The sequence below is a fragment of the Giraffa tippelskirchi genome, chromosome 5 (assembly GCF_054371585.1).
Source record: "Giraffa tippelskirchi isolate mGirTip1 chromosome 5, T2T-mGirTip1v1.2.pri, whole genome shotgun sequence".
NCBI classification, from domain to species: domain Eukaryota; kingdom Metazoa; phylum Chordata; class Mammalia; order Artiodactyla; family Giraffidae; genus Giraffa; species Giraffa tippelskirchi.
The window spans coordinates 25387535-25403989 of NC_137279.1; the positions used below are offsets into that span (position 1 = coordinate 25387535).

General features: G+C 43.7%; 1 protein-coding gene across 1 annotated transcript; it reads right to left on the reverse strand.

The window, feature by feature from the left end:
- Positions 1-647: 647 nt before the first annotated feature.
- Positions 648-3240, reverse strand: LOC145505321 (PRAME family member 8-like). Its single transcript, XM_081487033.1, has 2 exons — positions 2674-3240; positions 648-1680 (listed from the first exon to the last, which is right to left on the reverse strand). The coding sequence occupies exons 1-2, from the start codon at positions 3189-3191 to the stop codon at positions 1128-1130; spliced, it is 1071 nt and encodes a 356-aa protein (XP_081343159.1). The 5' UTR covers positions 3192-3240; the 3' UTR covers positions 648-1127.
- Between the last annotated feature and the right edge of the window lie 13215 nt (positions 3241-16455).

The window sequence follows — 16455 nt, forward strand, 5'->3', positions numbered from 1 at the left end:
GGAGGAGGAAAAGAACGGTAGGAAATTGCTCCACAATCCCTAAGCTCCAGCTCCTAGCTATTTCACCTTCTAGGTGACCTGTGTCCCTGTCTGGGGTACATAGGGCTGTGGCAAGGATTGTCTGATTCTCATTCCATTTAGGCTGTCAAAGATCAGCTCCTTCACTCTCAGCTTCAAATGTTTCTCCTCTGACCAAGACAGTTGCTCCAATATGGGGATCAGACCTCTGCTTCAGTTCCCTCACCCACTGAGGGCAGGTCCAGCTCTACTAACACTCCGGTTTCCCCCCCTAGTTCCTTCTATATATTCTTTTCCAGTGGTCAGGTACTCCTGCCTACTCTCAGCTGGAGTTCTGCAAGCACTTCTGTGTCTGAAGGTGTATTCCTGATGTACCTGTAGAGAGAGATGTATTCCGTGTCCACCCACTCCTCTGCCATCTTGTTCCCAACTGGAATGTGTTGTTGAGGACACTGAGTATGTTTCCTTTGTTGCTTGTATTAACCAATAGAAGAAAGTAAGGAAATCAAAAGGGAAAAAATAATAAGGGAATGATGGAGTTTCAGATCATAGTCTATGGAGTGCTTTCATTCACATCAGTAACTGGAGATTCCGGAGATGTAAACACAGAAAGCATGATATCATGGACATTTTTTCATTTACAATAAAAGTCTCTTTATTTCGGATCATTTGTACAACTGTGCATACAGAAATAACTCAAACTGAATCATCCAGAAATTCAAGTTCATATTTGACTTTATAAACATGTCTCTGAAAGTCCCCAGCAACTACCCAAATCAACACATCCTTCTAGAATCATGCACCCCCGCTGGATCACATTTGCTTCTCTCAATCACACTGAGCAGATATCAGAAACCAGGGGTGCATTTTCCCTTTAAATGGACCTATGTCCTAGATTTCAGTTTCCAAGTGTCCAGAAGAAAGTTTTTGATAGAAGGAACCACCTAGGTAGGTTATTTGGAGAAGGAAATGGCAACCCACTCCAGTATTCTTTCCTGGAGAATCCCAGGGACAGAGGAGCCTGGTGGGCTGCCGTCTATGGGGTCACACAGAGTCAGACACGACTGAAGTGACTTAGCAGCAGTGGCAGCAGGCAGGGTATTACAGTATTATGCATTAGGACTCAGGTGATCACACATGTCATCACCACAGTGAGGACAGGGGCTGGGGCTAACCCAAATCTTCCTGGGACGTCCTAAGTCTGTAAGGATCCCCCAAAGCTCAGCTTTTAGCTGGGCAAGTCTCTTCTGGTGAAGAATACCCAGAGAGCTGTAACTCTCCCGTGGGGCAGGATAAAGCTCTAGACTTAAATCAGACAGCCCATCAGTATGACGTAGGAGACTCTCCAGGACAGTCATGGAGATGAGGTTTCCACATATGCTGAGGACCCTGAGCTGGGAGCAGCTGCTCAGGACAGGAAGGATGGCCAGGAGGTGGGAGTCCATGATCCCACACAGGTTTAAGTCCAGCTCTTCAAGAGTGCCTGCAACTTTCTCCAGCAGAACTTGGAGGAGCTCGGGATGAAAGTTGGTCAGGGTAACACCATTCAGATTGAGGCCCTTTAGCTGACAGATGTTCGGACACTGGGACAGATGAGTCAAGTCTGATTCTGCAAGCAGGCAGTTGGTTATTGAGATGTTGTACAAGGAGGTCTTCAGGCATCTGGAGGAAAAAAAAAGAAAAACAAGTAATTAGATCTGGAAAACCAGAGTGATAAGCAATCTCCACTTGAGAGGTAAATGATTGGCCTGAAGCCAAGTTTGTTATTACCATCTGATAAAACTCAATACCCAGAATGTCCAGTCTCATTTTACCTAAGTCCTGCCATTTTCATTTTGTGACTGGATCAAGCTCAAAGAATCTTGAAAACTCCTTTTCCTCATATGTCAAGCAGAGTACAACATACTCCACTTCCTTAGGAGCATGAATGAAGATAATGGAATGCACTAGAAATGCTCAAAGGAGAGCCTGAGACAGTCACCATCAAGTGTGGACACTACTGAATTTTAGTACCGAGAGATGAGATAAATATGCTTTTAATTCATATCCCTTCACTTGATGCTTGGGTTCCAGATGCCTGTATCTTTGGCCAGGTCAAGCACTTGGAAGATGTGTAGAAACAATAAGACCCCATACATTGCCCTGGGGCTGCCAAACTTCAGCAACTTCCAACCAGGCATCATCTATAAACCTTCTATCATTGTTCCCTCTCCTTTTGATTCTGCTTTGTTACCATTAACTTCAGAATCATGCACTTCCAGAACATTACCTTATATGCAACACAAGACCACCTTTAAGGGCTGGGATTTTAAGACAGGCTCATTGTGGTCACAGATTAGTGATCACAGGGTTTCTTTTTAGAAATGCTCAGGTATGATGTGGTTTTTCCTTGTCAATGCCACCTTCACTAACCTGTTTACCTAAGTCATCCAAACAGAGATATCTCTTCCCAAAGAAGAAATCACATACACATCCACACTACATTTATGCCCCCCTAATTTGTAGATTCCTAACCTGATGTTCCCCAAGGTTTTCTCACACCTTGATTGCTCTGCTTATGTGTTACCACACTTCACAGGAGAGCAGCAAATGAGACAATGCATTTGATATTTTACTATTGTGCTCACTGTTACTTGCCTGTGGTGCTCCCCTCACCTGAGCATCCGGTTCAGGCGGCCTTCGAGGAAAGATGGAGCTTCCATATGGAGATCCCGGAGGTACTGCAGCCTGAGGATCTGAGAGGTAAATTTCAGAAGAGCCTGATGGTCCTGTTCCTCAGCAACAGATCCATGAATCGAGGAGAGAAGGAGTCTCTGAACATTTCTCATCTTGCCCAGAAGAGAAGCAAACTTGGCCAGGGTAGACAGCTTCTGGGTGAGACTCAATTCTACCTCCTGTACACAGTTCAGCTTCACCATACTGAGAATTTTCTTAATATTTTCCTTGGACCTTGCAATGATTTTTATCTTCTTACAACACAGGTGTATGAAGCCTTTCCATTGCTCCACCCACCTGAAGAGGTAGGTGAGGAATTTGATTGAGGTCTTTGTCTTGAGACAAAGTTCTATGTACACCACCAAGGGAGTCAATGGGTGCTTTGTCCTTGACATGTCCTCAGCCACTGGTGCCATCAGTAAGCTTGAGGACACATGGTCCATGTCTCCAGACCACATGTTCCAGAAGTCCTGGCCAGTATTTCTCAAGTCCAGCACTTGCAGTTTGCATCTCCTGTGGGGAAACAGAAGATTGAGTGGGATTCTTTAAAATACACACTGAATGAAACTACAGCCTCAGAATTTAGGCACCATTATAACTTCCCATCTGTGCTTTTACATCACATTCCTGATATCACCTTCTGTCTTTTCTCTTTCCTCTCTTGCTCACTTTCCTCCTGCTTCTTTTCCTCTTCCATCTTTCTCATTATACTTTTGCACGGTATTTCCCAATGTGATCTCAGCAATGCTCAAAGCTTCTGAGCATTTTCAGAAGTCTCTGGTCCACCCCTTGGTCATTCACTCTCCCTGACACCAGCAGTGTCTTCCAGGACACCCAAGATCCTACCAAGCTACCTGGTTTGGACTCACTTGGGGTGAACCTTCTGGGCCAACAGGACATCAAGACCATCCAGCACTGCTTGTATGGTTCCTTGGTGAGGCTTCTGCATCAGGCCTCCTAGAGGCAGGCGGGCAAAGGGCCAGGCTTGCACCATGGCCTTCAGGGTCTCACTGTGTCTGCCAGAGAAGGCGGCCATGAATAGTGGTGGGTAGAGCTCCATAGGCAGATACTCCAAAGAGGAGATGGCCAAGGCCTCATCTCTCACTAGGCTCATTGTTGCCAAATTCACAAGTCTGGGTGGGTTGTAAGCACTCATCATGACTCTTCTCTGAATGGAATCCTGTGAAAATGCAAGGGAACAAAGCATTCTTCTCAGGTAAATCATACCATGGGGAGAGGGTGGTCTCTCTCCCCATCCTTCAGGGAAATCAAATCAGAGCCAGAGTCATTGCCTTGGAAATGATGAACCAGAATGGAAAAAACTCAGTTTATCTGGCTTCCAGGCTTCCAGGCTGGATTTGGTAGGTGCTAAGCCATAGGTCTGCCCCTCCTGGCACTAGAGCAAGAATCTCTCCTGTGTGAAGAATGAAGAAAGGCAACCAGTAGCTCATTCATTTCCTTCCACTGCTTTGCTTAATGTGTTTCCCTGTTGTGCACTTGTATCAGGAGATTGAACAAGCTGACTCCCTTTTTCAAAGGTGAAAACATGTAAAGTATCACATAGGGCCCAAATTATGGGGATAGAAGTTCATATGGAACTTGAGCTTCTATCCTCAGTTCCCAAAGTTAACTTTGATTGGAAGGATTAAGGAGATACCTTAAAAGAAATGCCACTTGTGCATAGACTAAAAACTTTAAATGTCAAGAAATAGCATTTCAAACAGTTAGATATCTTTTATTATCCAGAAAAACTGCTTGATAAGACATTTAAATGATATAAACCAAGCCAAAATCAAAATGTTTAGGATGAAGGCAAAGCTACACTTCAATCCAAAAAGAAAGCCTAAAATTTGTTTAACCAAAAGAAAAGAAAGATGAAAACTCTTCCTGTCATGTCAGACTGCATCCCATCTTTCATACATGCTGGCATTGGCAGAATATTTTCCCTGAAGTTAGTAACTTACCGGATCTGATGTGATTGCGGGGCTGCTCAGACCAAACCTGGTGGAGAACACAGGCATTGACTCTAGAGTGAAAAGCTTCTGTATCTCTTCTTTGGTGCTTCAGGCTTTTATAGAACTTTCTAACCACATCTGCTCTCCTTCTAACTGCTAACTTCCAATCACAAGGCACTGCCTGATTAGATTCCAGAGTGTCCATCAGGTTAATCCTGATTGGGTTACTGTCAATCTCCTGGTGAATTGATTGAGTCAGACTCCATTCTTAAAAGAGAAGGAATGGGGTTTGGTAGGGGGAGAGGAATCCAGGACTTATTCCTTGATTGATACCATACAATTGGATTGAGTTTTGCTAAAATGGACAGTTGTGTTTCTGAGTAGGAGAAAGGTTATGAGTTCCTGACATCATACAAAAAACAAAACCAAAAGCAGTGTCCTGAATACATCATTGCTGGGAGATCTTTGGCCAAATAAATTTATTAAATATCTCAAAATTATACAGCTTCATAAAGGTAGGGGTGTCATTTCCAAAAGAAACAAAATTAACTCCTATTGCTTTCAAGTTATCTCTTAGGGATTATATGGGAAACACAGCAGATTGTGAGTGTAATCAGAGAGCAAGGAATGTGCAATTGGAGATGAAGTTGACCATTCAGGCTTAAGTCCTGACTTTTCTAAAGGATGTCTGGTCAAAATCCTAGTGAGAACTAAGGGCGCTTGCTGAGCAGTGTGGTAGTGGCCATTCCTAAAGGGACCCTGTGAATGACTCAAACAGCCTCATGGATGTTTTTTATTTTTTATCTGGGGAAGGTAGACATTAAAGGCTTTTCTTTGGGTGATATTCAGAAAATAAACAGATGTGGCTGAGGAGACAGTCTTCTTTGAGGGTTTTCCTCCTAGAATGTTGAGATCAGGACAGCAAACTGAGTTGCAAAGACTAAATCTGAAAACGTGAGCAGAGGGAGACGTGACTAGTTAGTTCTGTGAAGGAGTACATTTTCACATCTGAGAGCCAATGAAGGTGTCAGTGTCAACTTTTTGCGAACTTAGGGTGAGGAGTAAAATAAGCGTGGATCAGTCCCATCTAACCTTGTCCCCAATGTAGCAGCTGCTACCGGTAAACATTGTCTTTGCAGTTCTTCCCACAGAGGATGCACCTGAGATGGTAATTAACCCCAGGCTTTTTCTCTGGACTCTTGAAGAGGAACTATAACCACATTTGCCCCTTTTCTAAGTCATTATTGATATTACATTGATAATACTTGACTTACTTTGATACTTAGTTTGTGAGTAAGGTAAAGATATGACTTGCTGCCTATTTCCCAGTTCCCCTGGTTGCTGCTGGACCATGCTGGGAGGGTTAACAAGGAAGCAGGGCACCAGCAGGAGACCCTTTGCTGCTCCTGGCAGGAGGTGAGGGACAGCACTTGAGTGGTCCTCGGGACAGCTTTGAGGATGTTCTGGGGGCAGAATCAGAAGCACCTTGCTCTTACAAGGATGTTGAAATGGAAGGACAAAGGAGGTTCCATGGAACCCCCTACAATTTGATTGTGGCTTCCTAAGACTGGGAAGGATGAGGCAGGAGCAGGTATGGAGAAATAAAAAAAGTAATCTATTAGGTCACATTAGATTTGAAATAGTGACAGCCTTAAGTAAAAAGAAATATCAAATACCGAATAGCACCTGCAACAAAATCCTATTCATATAAAATCATATGCGTACTCACTCAAGAGCTAATGGTAAATGTCTCTTATGAAATTTAAATTTTGTATTTGGCATGGCAGAATCATGGGGTTGCAAAGGCAATTCCAGCCCCAGCAACATCCGCACCAAGCCCACAGACCAAGGGAGGTCTCAGGTCTAGAACAACAAAGACATGCATTTTCTCTTCTGAGATTGTAAGGGTCATCGTGGAACAGGTTAGAGTTTCAGGCTTAACAGTTTTCTCAAACCAGAGGCTACAGAGTGGCCACATATATATCACACACAAGATTTTAAATAAAATTTGTGACCAGAGACCGAACACCGTATTTTACATCACAATTTACTCTCCAGTGTCCCTTGGGGGAAAAATATTTTAAGAAAAATATAACAACACTGAACCCACCTTCCTGAAGACCTTCTCTCAGCATTCATTCAAAAGCAGTGCGCTGATGTGAGGTCCCATGGCCACCAGGTCTCCCCACTCACCTGTCATCCTTCGCTAACCCCAGAGCTGGCCCTGAAGGGTGTGGGACTCCTGTCTCCTATAGGAAGATCCCAGACAATTGGATCCAAGACTGGGGATTTGCACCAGGGAGAGAAGAATTCTGTTCTCCCACAACTTCCGTGGGAAAAGGGGGCTGGGGGGTGGTGTTAACTCCCAGGTAGGAGTTGGAGTCCTGGTCTCGGGAACTGCATATACCCAAGGTTTTACTCCAGTGGCTATGGGAGCCCATATCAAGAATAAACAAAACCCAGCATTAAAAACCAGATTCATGAGCAGTCCAGGGCACCTACAGTGTCACAAGAACCCCAAAAACTATTTTTCAAAAAAAAGAACTCACTCAAGGCCCAGGGCATGAAATGAGCTGCCAGAAATTTAATGGGACCTGGCAGTGAGCCTCAAAGTGTTTGTAGGTCAACAGGGCTTAGCCTTCCAATTCAGGCATGAATTCTCTGAGCATCCCTAAACCTACAATCACCAACAGGACTCAGAAGATTTCCAAGAAAAAAGAGAAAGTCATTGGATGGGGAAATCTGATTTAGATTTTCTTTCATTCCTGCTCCCTGGAGTTAGTGCCAATCAGAAAAACCCTGATCCTGAAGCCAAAGCCAATGTTAAAGAATCGTCAAATTGGCCATCAGAGGACAGATTTTTCCCAGCCAATAGATTGAACTCCAGGCAGAGACACCTAGGCTTGCTTTTATTTTTTTTTAATATAAATTTATTTATTTTAATTGGAGGCTAATTACTTTACAATATTGTAGTGGTTTTGCCATACATTGACATGAATCTGGAATAGGAAATGGTAACCTTCAATGCATCCCATTGTTCATTGCAGCACTATTTACAATAGCCAGGACATGAAAGTAAACTAAATGTCTATCAATGGAAGAGAGGTTAAAGAAGATGTGACATATATATGACAGAATGTTGCTCAGCCTTAAAAAAGGAACAAAATTGTACCACATGCATAGATAATGGATGGAACTAGAGTCTGTCATACAGAATGAAGTAATTCAGAAAGAGGAAAATCAGATTTTATTTCAAAATTTATTCCTTAATGTCCCTTGGGAAAAAAAAATAGTAAAAGAAACATGTAGCAGCACTGATGCACCTTCTTAAAGGGCATCACTCAGCATTAACTCAGAAACAGCTTCTCTGATGTGGGCTCCCCTGCCCTCCAGGCCTCCCTGGCCCCTACTTACAGTCCTTCACTCACCCACCACCTGGCCCTGGGGATATGAGATTTCTGTCTCTTGCAGGAAGATGCCAGACAGTTTGACCTGAGACTGGAGGTTTATACCAGAGAGAGAAGAAAACTGTTCTCTGCAGTGAGCAATGGGTGAGAAGACCCCCAGGTGGGAGTTGGGGACTTGGGTTTCAGAAAGCACATGCAGCCAAACTTCTTCTCCAGTGGCTGTGGGAGTCCAAGTCCAGGATAAATATGACCCAGCAGGAAAGTCAGACTCAGGAATCACCCAGGGTACCTACTGTGTCACAGGACCCTCAGAAACAATCTCTATCTCAAACAAAGATCCTGAGGTCCAGGGTCTGAATTGAGCTGTGAGCAAGGCAATGTCTGGCCAGAACTGGGACCTTGGAGTAAGCTCCAAATGGTTTGTAGGTCAACAAGGCTTAGTCTGTCCATTTAGGCATGACTTATCCTAGCATCTGTATACCTACATCTATACACACAGATGGTTTCTAAGAAAGAATAGAAAGTCGCTGGATGGAAAGTCTGATTTATATTTTCTTTCACATCTGCTCCCTGGATTAGTGCCAATCAGAGAAATCCTGAGTCTAAGTCATAGAGGTGCTCAGATATGTCCGACTCTTTGCCACTCCGTGGACTGTAACCTGCCAGACTCCCTTGTCCATGGAATTTTTTCAGGCAAGAACACTGGAGAAGGTTACCATTTCCTATTTCAGGGGTCTTCCAAACCCAGGGATGGAGCCTCTGCCTCTTGGGTCTTTTGCATTGCAGGCAGGTTCTTTACCCCTGGGCCACCTGGGAGCCTGAGCCGTAGCCAACTATAAGTAATTGTCCAGTTGGCCACTAGGCTTGTCCCAGTCAATGGGATGAACTTGGTTCCCAGGGTTTTCTCTTAAGGTAGTGGTTTCTAGAATCAAAACAACACAGTTTGGAAGAGGGAATGGCTGGCATGTGAGACTCTGCCTCAGGTTCTGGTTGTCCCTGTGGCCTTGGCTATTTCAAGCCTTGTGGTCTTTGAATGTCAGATATCCTTGCCATTTATGGAGGATTTATTCTGCACCAAACTCTGGGCTTAGTGTTTTTATCTGAGTCCAATATGGTATCCATTCAGTAGAGGAGAGAGAGATTCAGAGAGGGGCAGTAACTTCTTCCAAGGCACACAGCCTGTAAGTCATAGAACTGGAAGTTCTTTTTGTTGATGCTCTTAAATACTGCACTGTGCCAGCAGTGTTCGGCCCACTTTGAGCTTTGCAATAAAATCCTGGAGTCACAGGCTTTTCACTTCCAGGAGGAAGTTTGAAGGAGCATGAGATTCAGATGTTTTCCACATTGTTTTCTCTGAAGAACCTATTATTCCAAAAACTGTACAGATAAAATAACAAGGGAGTAGCTCCACCTACTACAGTGGCTCTCAATGTCTTGTCCCCCAGTCAGCAGCATCAACATCAATTGAGAACTTTTTAAAATTTCATTTTTAAAGATTTCATTTATTTTATCATTTATTTTATTTTTAGCTGTGGTGGGTCTTCACTGCTGCTCTCAGGCTTTTTCTAGCTGCAGAGAGTGGGGCTACACTCTAGTTTTTGGTGTGCCTGCTATTTATGCGGTAGCATTCCTTGCTGAGGAATACAGGCTCTAAGCAATCTGGCTTCAGCTGTTGTGATTCATTGGCTCTAGATCACTGGCTCAGTAGGAGTCAATGAAAGGTGGGACCTTGTCAGACGAGGGGTCGAATTAGTGTCCCCTGCATTGCAAGGCAGGTTCTTAACCGTTGGACCATCAGGGAAGCCCTGAGAACTTTTTAAAAAGAGACTTTTCAGCCTCACGCCAAACCTACTGATCCAGAAACTCAGAGGGTGAGACCAACATCAGTGCTTGAATAAGCACTTCCCCTAGTACCCACCCCATCTGCCAAAGAGGCTGAGCTTGCTCACTTTGAGAGTCCAGGGGAAACAGGGATATAGGATGAAGGTCCTCTCTGGCTCAGTTCCACTCTCATTTCCACTCTTTTAGAGCTATTTGTTAAGCTGGTAGCAAAGTTTTAGTTTTATGTTTGAACGCTTAGTAATCTGACTCACATACTTCCAGTTAGTGTAGGGTTAACAGTCAATGTTAGACTGTGTGTGTGTGTGTGTGTGTAAGTTCATAGAGCACTGGGATCCATTCAGTCCCACCTCAGCCCCCAACCATTGTCCTCCACCTTCTCAACTGCCCAGAAAGGAATAGATGGGTTGAGGTCTAAGTGATGAAACAGGTACTAAGCCAGAGGACTCCTGCCTGGTTCCAGGATGCAGATTGATCATGCCCATCCCCTATATGTCCACATCCTTATCCCTGGAATATGTGAATTAGATCGTTTATATTCAGGGGGAACTTTGCAGTTGTGATGAACTTTTTTGAGATGTGGAGATGAGGCTGGTTATCCAGTGAGCCAGATGTAATCACAGGGTCCTTACAGAGAGGGAGACAGGAAGGAAAAAAGATGCTATACTGCTGGCTTTGGATATGGAGGAAGAAGCCAGGAGCCAGGGAATGCAGGTGCTTCCTGGGAGACAAGGAAACAACTCACTCCTAGAGCCTCCAGAAGGAGCACAGAATATCCTATGGACTTCTCATTTCTAGAGCTCCAAGAGAATAAACCTGTGTTGCTTCAAGACACTGGAGTTTTGTTTTTTGTTACAGCTGCAGTTGGACTTAATACACCATCTTTCTGGGACTTCAGCAAACCTTTGAAGCTCCTTCCCAACTGTGCCAGCACATGCCATTTCTACAGTCTGCATTACCCAGTCTTCCCTCCCAACTGTTCCTGCACCTGGATGATCCTTCTCAGCATTCTAGTCTCAACATAAATGTTTCTTCTTCAAGGAAGCTGTCCCTGATTAGGTCATGTCCTCATAACTCCATTGCTGCTGTCATGTGCCCCTTCACTTCAGCACACTCCCAGGGAACTCCCTTAGGACCCACTGACCTACAAAGTACCCACTTCTGTAAGCCTGCCACCTGACATCCCACTCTCACATCAGTATTTGCTTAACATCCCTTTCCTTCTGGACTGAAGGCCAGAGCCTGGCTTGACCATGGCTCAGTGGATGTTTGTGGCATGAATGGCTGGTGCAGGAGGTGTGAGGAGGCCAGATGACTCCAGCTCAACTGTCACTGTGTCTTCACCCCAACCTTTCTCTCTTTCCTATTCTCCCATCAGTCATTCATTCAATGAACATTACTCATTGAGGGTCTGTAACAAGTTTTGAGAACTTGGAGTCGTGTTATATCTCTGGGTCTAAGTTTTCTCTTGTGTGAAATGGAGGTAATGCAGGTCCTTCTAGTTTCTCCTGACATTCAACTCTGTCTTCTGCAAACTCATGATACTCCTTGTTTGACACTTCTTTATTTGTGGGCTGGTAAAGAAAGGAACCTGCAGGTTTGAAGGAAGTGGGTGCATGCATGCATGTTCAGTCATGCCTGAGGGGTGTAGCCCAACAGCCTCCTCTGTCCATCAATTTTCCAGGCAAGAATACTGGAGTAGGTTGCCATTTCCTCTTCTGGGGGAATTTCATGACTTAGGGATCAAACCCAAGTCTCTTGGGTCTCCTGTATTGGCAGGCAGGTTTCTTACCACTGCATGAACTGGGAAGATTTGGAGGAGGGGCAGCAACAGTACAACACAGATGGTGATCCCAAGACTTCAAAGATGGTCCTCTTTAAAATTGGGAGTGTATCTGCAGCCACTTGCTCTCTGCCAGTGTGATAGACCTCCAGGTGATTCACACTGTGCTGAGATGGTGTGGCAGTTTTCAGAAGCGTGGGACATGCTGGGAGCAAGGACTGATAGTGAAAAGTGAAAGTCATTCCATTGCGCCCAACTCTTTGTGATCCCATGGACTATACAGTCCATGGAATTCTCCAAACCAGAATACTGGAGTGGGTAGCCTTTCCCTTTTCCAGGGGATCTTCCCAACCCAGGGATCGAACCCAGGCAGGTTCGAATCTGCATGGCAAGCAGATTCTTTACCAGCTGAGCCTCAAGCGAAGCCCAAGAATACTGGAGTGGGTAGCCTATCCCTTCTCCAGCTGATCTCCCCAACCCAGAAATTGAACTGGGGTCTCCTGCACTGCAGGCGGAGTCTTTACCAACTGAGCTATCAGGGTAGTCCCTCAAGGACTGATATGGAAGCTCTAAATGTAGCCAGACTCCAAGTAGGCCATTTAAGGAATTGGGAACATGGAGGGTATTCAGGGGATCTTTCCTGCCTGAGAAGTAATCACCTGTGAAGTTGTGACAGAGAAACTCAGACACAGACACAGGTGTCAGTGGTAAAGTCAACTTTTATTCGAAACTGTACAATACAGGAAAATATACCCCGTTATGTAAATGGACTTCATTCACAATTCAGTAGGTGCAAGTACAGATCCAATACCAAGAAGCAGGGTTTTGCTGGCAGGTAAATTCCAAAGAGATGATATCACTTCTGGGAGGAATTCTGGCTAAACCAATCTTCTTGCTGAACACCTTATCAGATAACAAGAGTGGACAGTGAGGAATTCTGATAACATTTTGGGGGTGATCTGATATTAAGAGTGTGGTTTCTTCCTAAACAGAGCTACAATTCTTATTGAAAGTGAATTTTATGTGAAAACCTTCAGACACTCCTGGGAGAAGTTCAGGAACCTGAATAATTGTTGATCAAACAAAGAATAGTTTTAGTTGAGAGGATTTTGTTGGGGCACTAGGTGGACTGAGCAAACACTGATGTAGTGAAGTGTGTGGCCAACTTGGGAACAGGTGAAGGTCACTGATGCTGGGCAGGGAGGGCTCAGGCAGGTCACATGGGGCTTGGAATAAACTGGAAATACTTTGTAAGATTTCCATGATCTGAGTAATATTCTCTCAATCTCTGCAGTGGTTGTTGGGAAATGATTTTGTTGGTAGACAGAGACAGAGAAGTAGGAATGGAGAGAAAGGAAAGGGCACAACCTGTATCCTGGCTTGATCAGAGCAGTCGTGTTGGACACACATAGGTGGACAGACACAGGAGATGCCATGGCCTTGGCTGATTGCAGGCAGCTTGGGTGTGGATGTGGCAAAAACGTAGAGAAGAGGACGACCACCAGAATATTGATGGGTACACTGTAATCTTGCCTTTCTTCATGGTGATGGGTTTCTATGAACTGAGTATTTGTTCCCTATCTCCTACTCTACCTCCACACACACACACCCCCACAGACACATCCCACAAATTCATACCTTGAAGCTTTACTCCCCAGGGTGATGGAAGTTGAAGTTACCTTAGGACATAACTAGGTTTGAATGAGATCATGGAGCTGGAGATCCTTGAGCCATTAGTGCCCTTAGACGCAAATGAAGAAACTTGTGCTCCCCTTCCCACACCAAGTGAGAAAACTAGGAAGCTTGTTCCCTCCACAACCTAACTTCACTGCTTCTCTGATCTCAGGCTTTCAACCTCCAAAATTGGAAGATGTAAATTTTCTTTGTTTAAGCTCCTCAAATGCATATGGTTATAATGGCATGAATTGACTCAGACACACATAAATGGGATAGAAAGAGTGTACAGGAAGGTAGGAGATATTTTCGGGCACATATTTTTTTTTTTTATTGAAATATCACACAGCACACAATAAGAAGCTAGAAAAGGTGGAAATGAGGCAAAACAGCCCATATTACACTGTGGGCTCAGGGGCACAAAGCGATACCTCTTTCCCTACTGGATTTGGCACAAGCATCTCACAAGTACTGATGAGGAAAAATGCAACTACTAGCCCATTCAGGTCCATCCACTGCTTTGCCTAATTCATGTCTCACCTGGAAGTTAGTACCAAGGAGCCTGAAACCTCACTCCAATCTTTATTTGTGGAAAATATTCCAACTATGACTTAGAGCCCTAAATCTATGGGAAGAGGAGGGTCATGTGGATCAACACAGCCTCCATCCTCAGTTACTCCCATTAAAGTGGTTGGTAAAATGAAGGATATACACCTAACTTGAATTATATTTGTGTATAAAAATCATTTTAAGTTTGAATAAATAAAATTGCAAACTGATGGTTTTCATTTGAAATATGTAATTAGTCAGGTCACTTAAAAACAGTATCAGCTTTTACACAATGAAGGAAACTATAAGCAAGGTGAAAAGACAGCCTTCAGAATGGGAGAAAATCATAGCAAATGAAGCAACTGACAAAGAATTAATCTCAAAAATATACAAGCAACTCCTGCAGCTCAATTCCAGAAAAATAAACAACCCAATCAAAAAATGGGCCAAAAAACTAAACAGACATTTCTCCAAAGAAGACATACAGATGGCTAACAAACACATGAAAAGATGCTCAACATCACTCATTATCAGAGAAATGCAAATCAAAACCACAATGAGGTACCATCTCATGCCAGTCAGAATGGCTGCTATCAAAAAGTCTACAAGCAATAAATGCTGGACAGGGTGTGGCAAGAAGGGAACCCTCTTACACTGTTGGTGGGAATGCAAACTAGTACAGCCACTATGGAGAACAGTGTGGAGATTCCTTAAAAAACTGAAAATGGAACTGCCATGTGACCCAGCAATCCTACTGCTGGGCATACACACTGAGGAAACCAGAATTGAAAGAGACATGTGTACCCCAGTGTTCATCGCAGCACTGTTTACAATAGCTAGGACCTGGAAGCAACCTAGATGTCCATCGGCAGATGAATGGGTAAGAAAGCTGTTGTACATATACGCAATGGAATATTACTCAGCCATTAAAAAGAATGCATTTGAATCAGTTCTAAATGAGGTGGATGAAACTGGAGCCTATTATACAGAGTGAAGTAAGTCAGAAAGAAAACCACCAATACAGTATATTAACGCATATATATGCAATTTAGAAAGATGGTAATGATGATCCTATGTGCAAGACAGAAAAAGAAACACAGATGTAAAGAATAGACTTTTAGACTCTGTGGGAGAAGGTGAGGGTGGGATGATTTGAGAGAATAGCATTGAAACATGTATATTACCATATGTGAAATAGATTGCCAGTCCAGGTTCCATGTATGAGACAGGGTGCTCAGGGCCAGTGCACTGGGGCAACTCTGAGGGATGGGATGGTGGGGGAGGTGAGAGGGGGGTTTCAGGATGGGGAATACATGTACACCCATGGCTGATTCATGTCAATGTATGGCAAAATCCACTACAATATTGTAAAGTAATTAGCCTCCAATTAAAATAAATTAATTAATTTACAAAAAAAACCAATATCAGGCAAAGCACAAATTAAAATGTTTGGGATTCAGGCAAAATTACAGTGAGATGCAAAACAATACCTAAATGTGGTCATGTGAAAAATAACTTTTTGAAAAACTTTCCTTGCCATCCAGAGATACATGTTACTCTTTAAGATTAGCTAACCATGGGTAAGAAAAGGATGTCCTTATATGAGGTTGAAAACTTACTCTAATGTGACTGGAGGGGTACTCAGACCTCAGACCCTGTGGAGAATCTAACTGGTCACTCCAGAGCCAGAAGATTCTGCTTATCTTCTTCAGTACTTGAGACTTTTATAGGCTTTTCTAAATCCATCGAAGTAGGGTTAAATTGATTTTATTCGATAGGCATTTTAAACCCTAAGTCATCAATCCCTTTTATTAATGACCTACAATAGGGTGAGATTACTAATAATGTCGGAGAAGGCGATGGCACCCCACTCCAGTACTCTTGCCTGGAAAATCCCATGGACGGAGGAGCCTGGTGGGCTGCCGTCTATGGGGTCACACAGAGTCAGACACGACTGAAGCGACTTAGCAGCAGCAGCAGCAGTAATAATGTTAATCATAAACATCTCTGTTTTTGGAAGACAAACTGGGTAGGCAATTCTGTGGGCAGTTTTTATTCACTACTGAAATCTAAATATTACTACTATTCCCCCATTCTTAAGCTGGTGAACCCAGGTCTTTGTCAGGTAGAGGAATCTGCCCATTTCTGAGTAGTGAATGATCAGCTGAAGGGATGAGAAGGATCCCTCCAATTGTCAGACAACATAAATGTAGGAAAGGGCTGTTCATGAGACTTCCTGTGATGTGAGTACAAATGTGGAAATTTCAGAATATAAACTAGGGATGTTCTCATGGGATTACAATTACTATGAGATCAGAAAGAACTTGTTTTAAAGTAGCTAGTTGAAACTAACTCTCTGAAAAAACTCCAGGTTTCGATACAGAAGCTACCAAAATAGCCAGACTCCGAGTGGGTCATTCTTGGTGTGTGGTAATCTGGGGGTATGTGGAAGAAGCCTTCTTGCCTGAGCAATAGTCAGCTGAAGGAATTATGTCCAAGGAAAATCAGAGACAGA

What these genes read in the sequence shown, in the direction of transcription:
- LOC145505321 (XM_081487033.1), bottom strand. Translation starts at nt 3,191, where the DNA reads ATGTGGTCTGGAGACATGGACCATGTGTCCTCAAGCTTACTGATGGCA. An exon ending in CGCCTGAACCGGATGCTCAG is followed by an intron (nt 1,681 to 2,673) that starts GTGAGGGGAGCA and finishes TTTTTCCTCCAG; the next exon opens with ATGCCTGAAGACCTCCTTGT.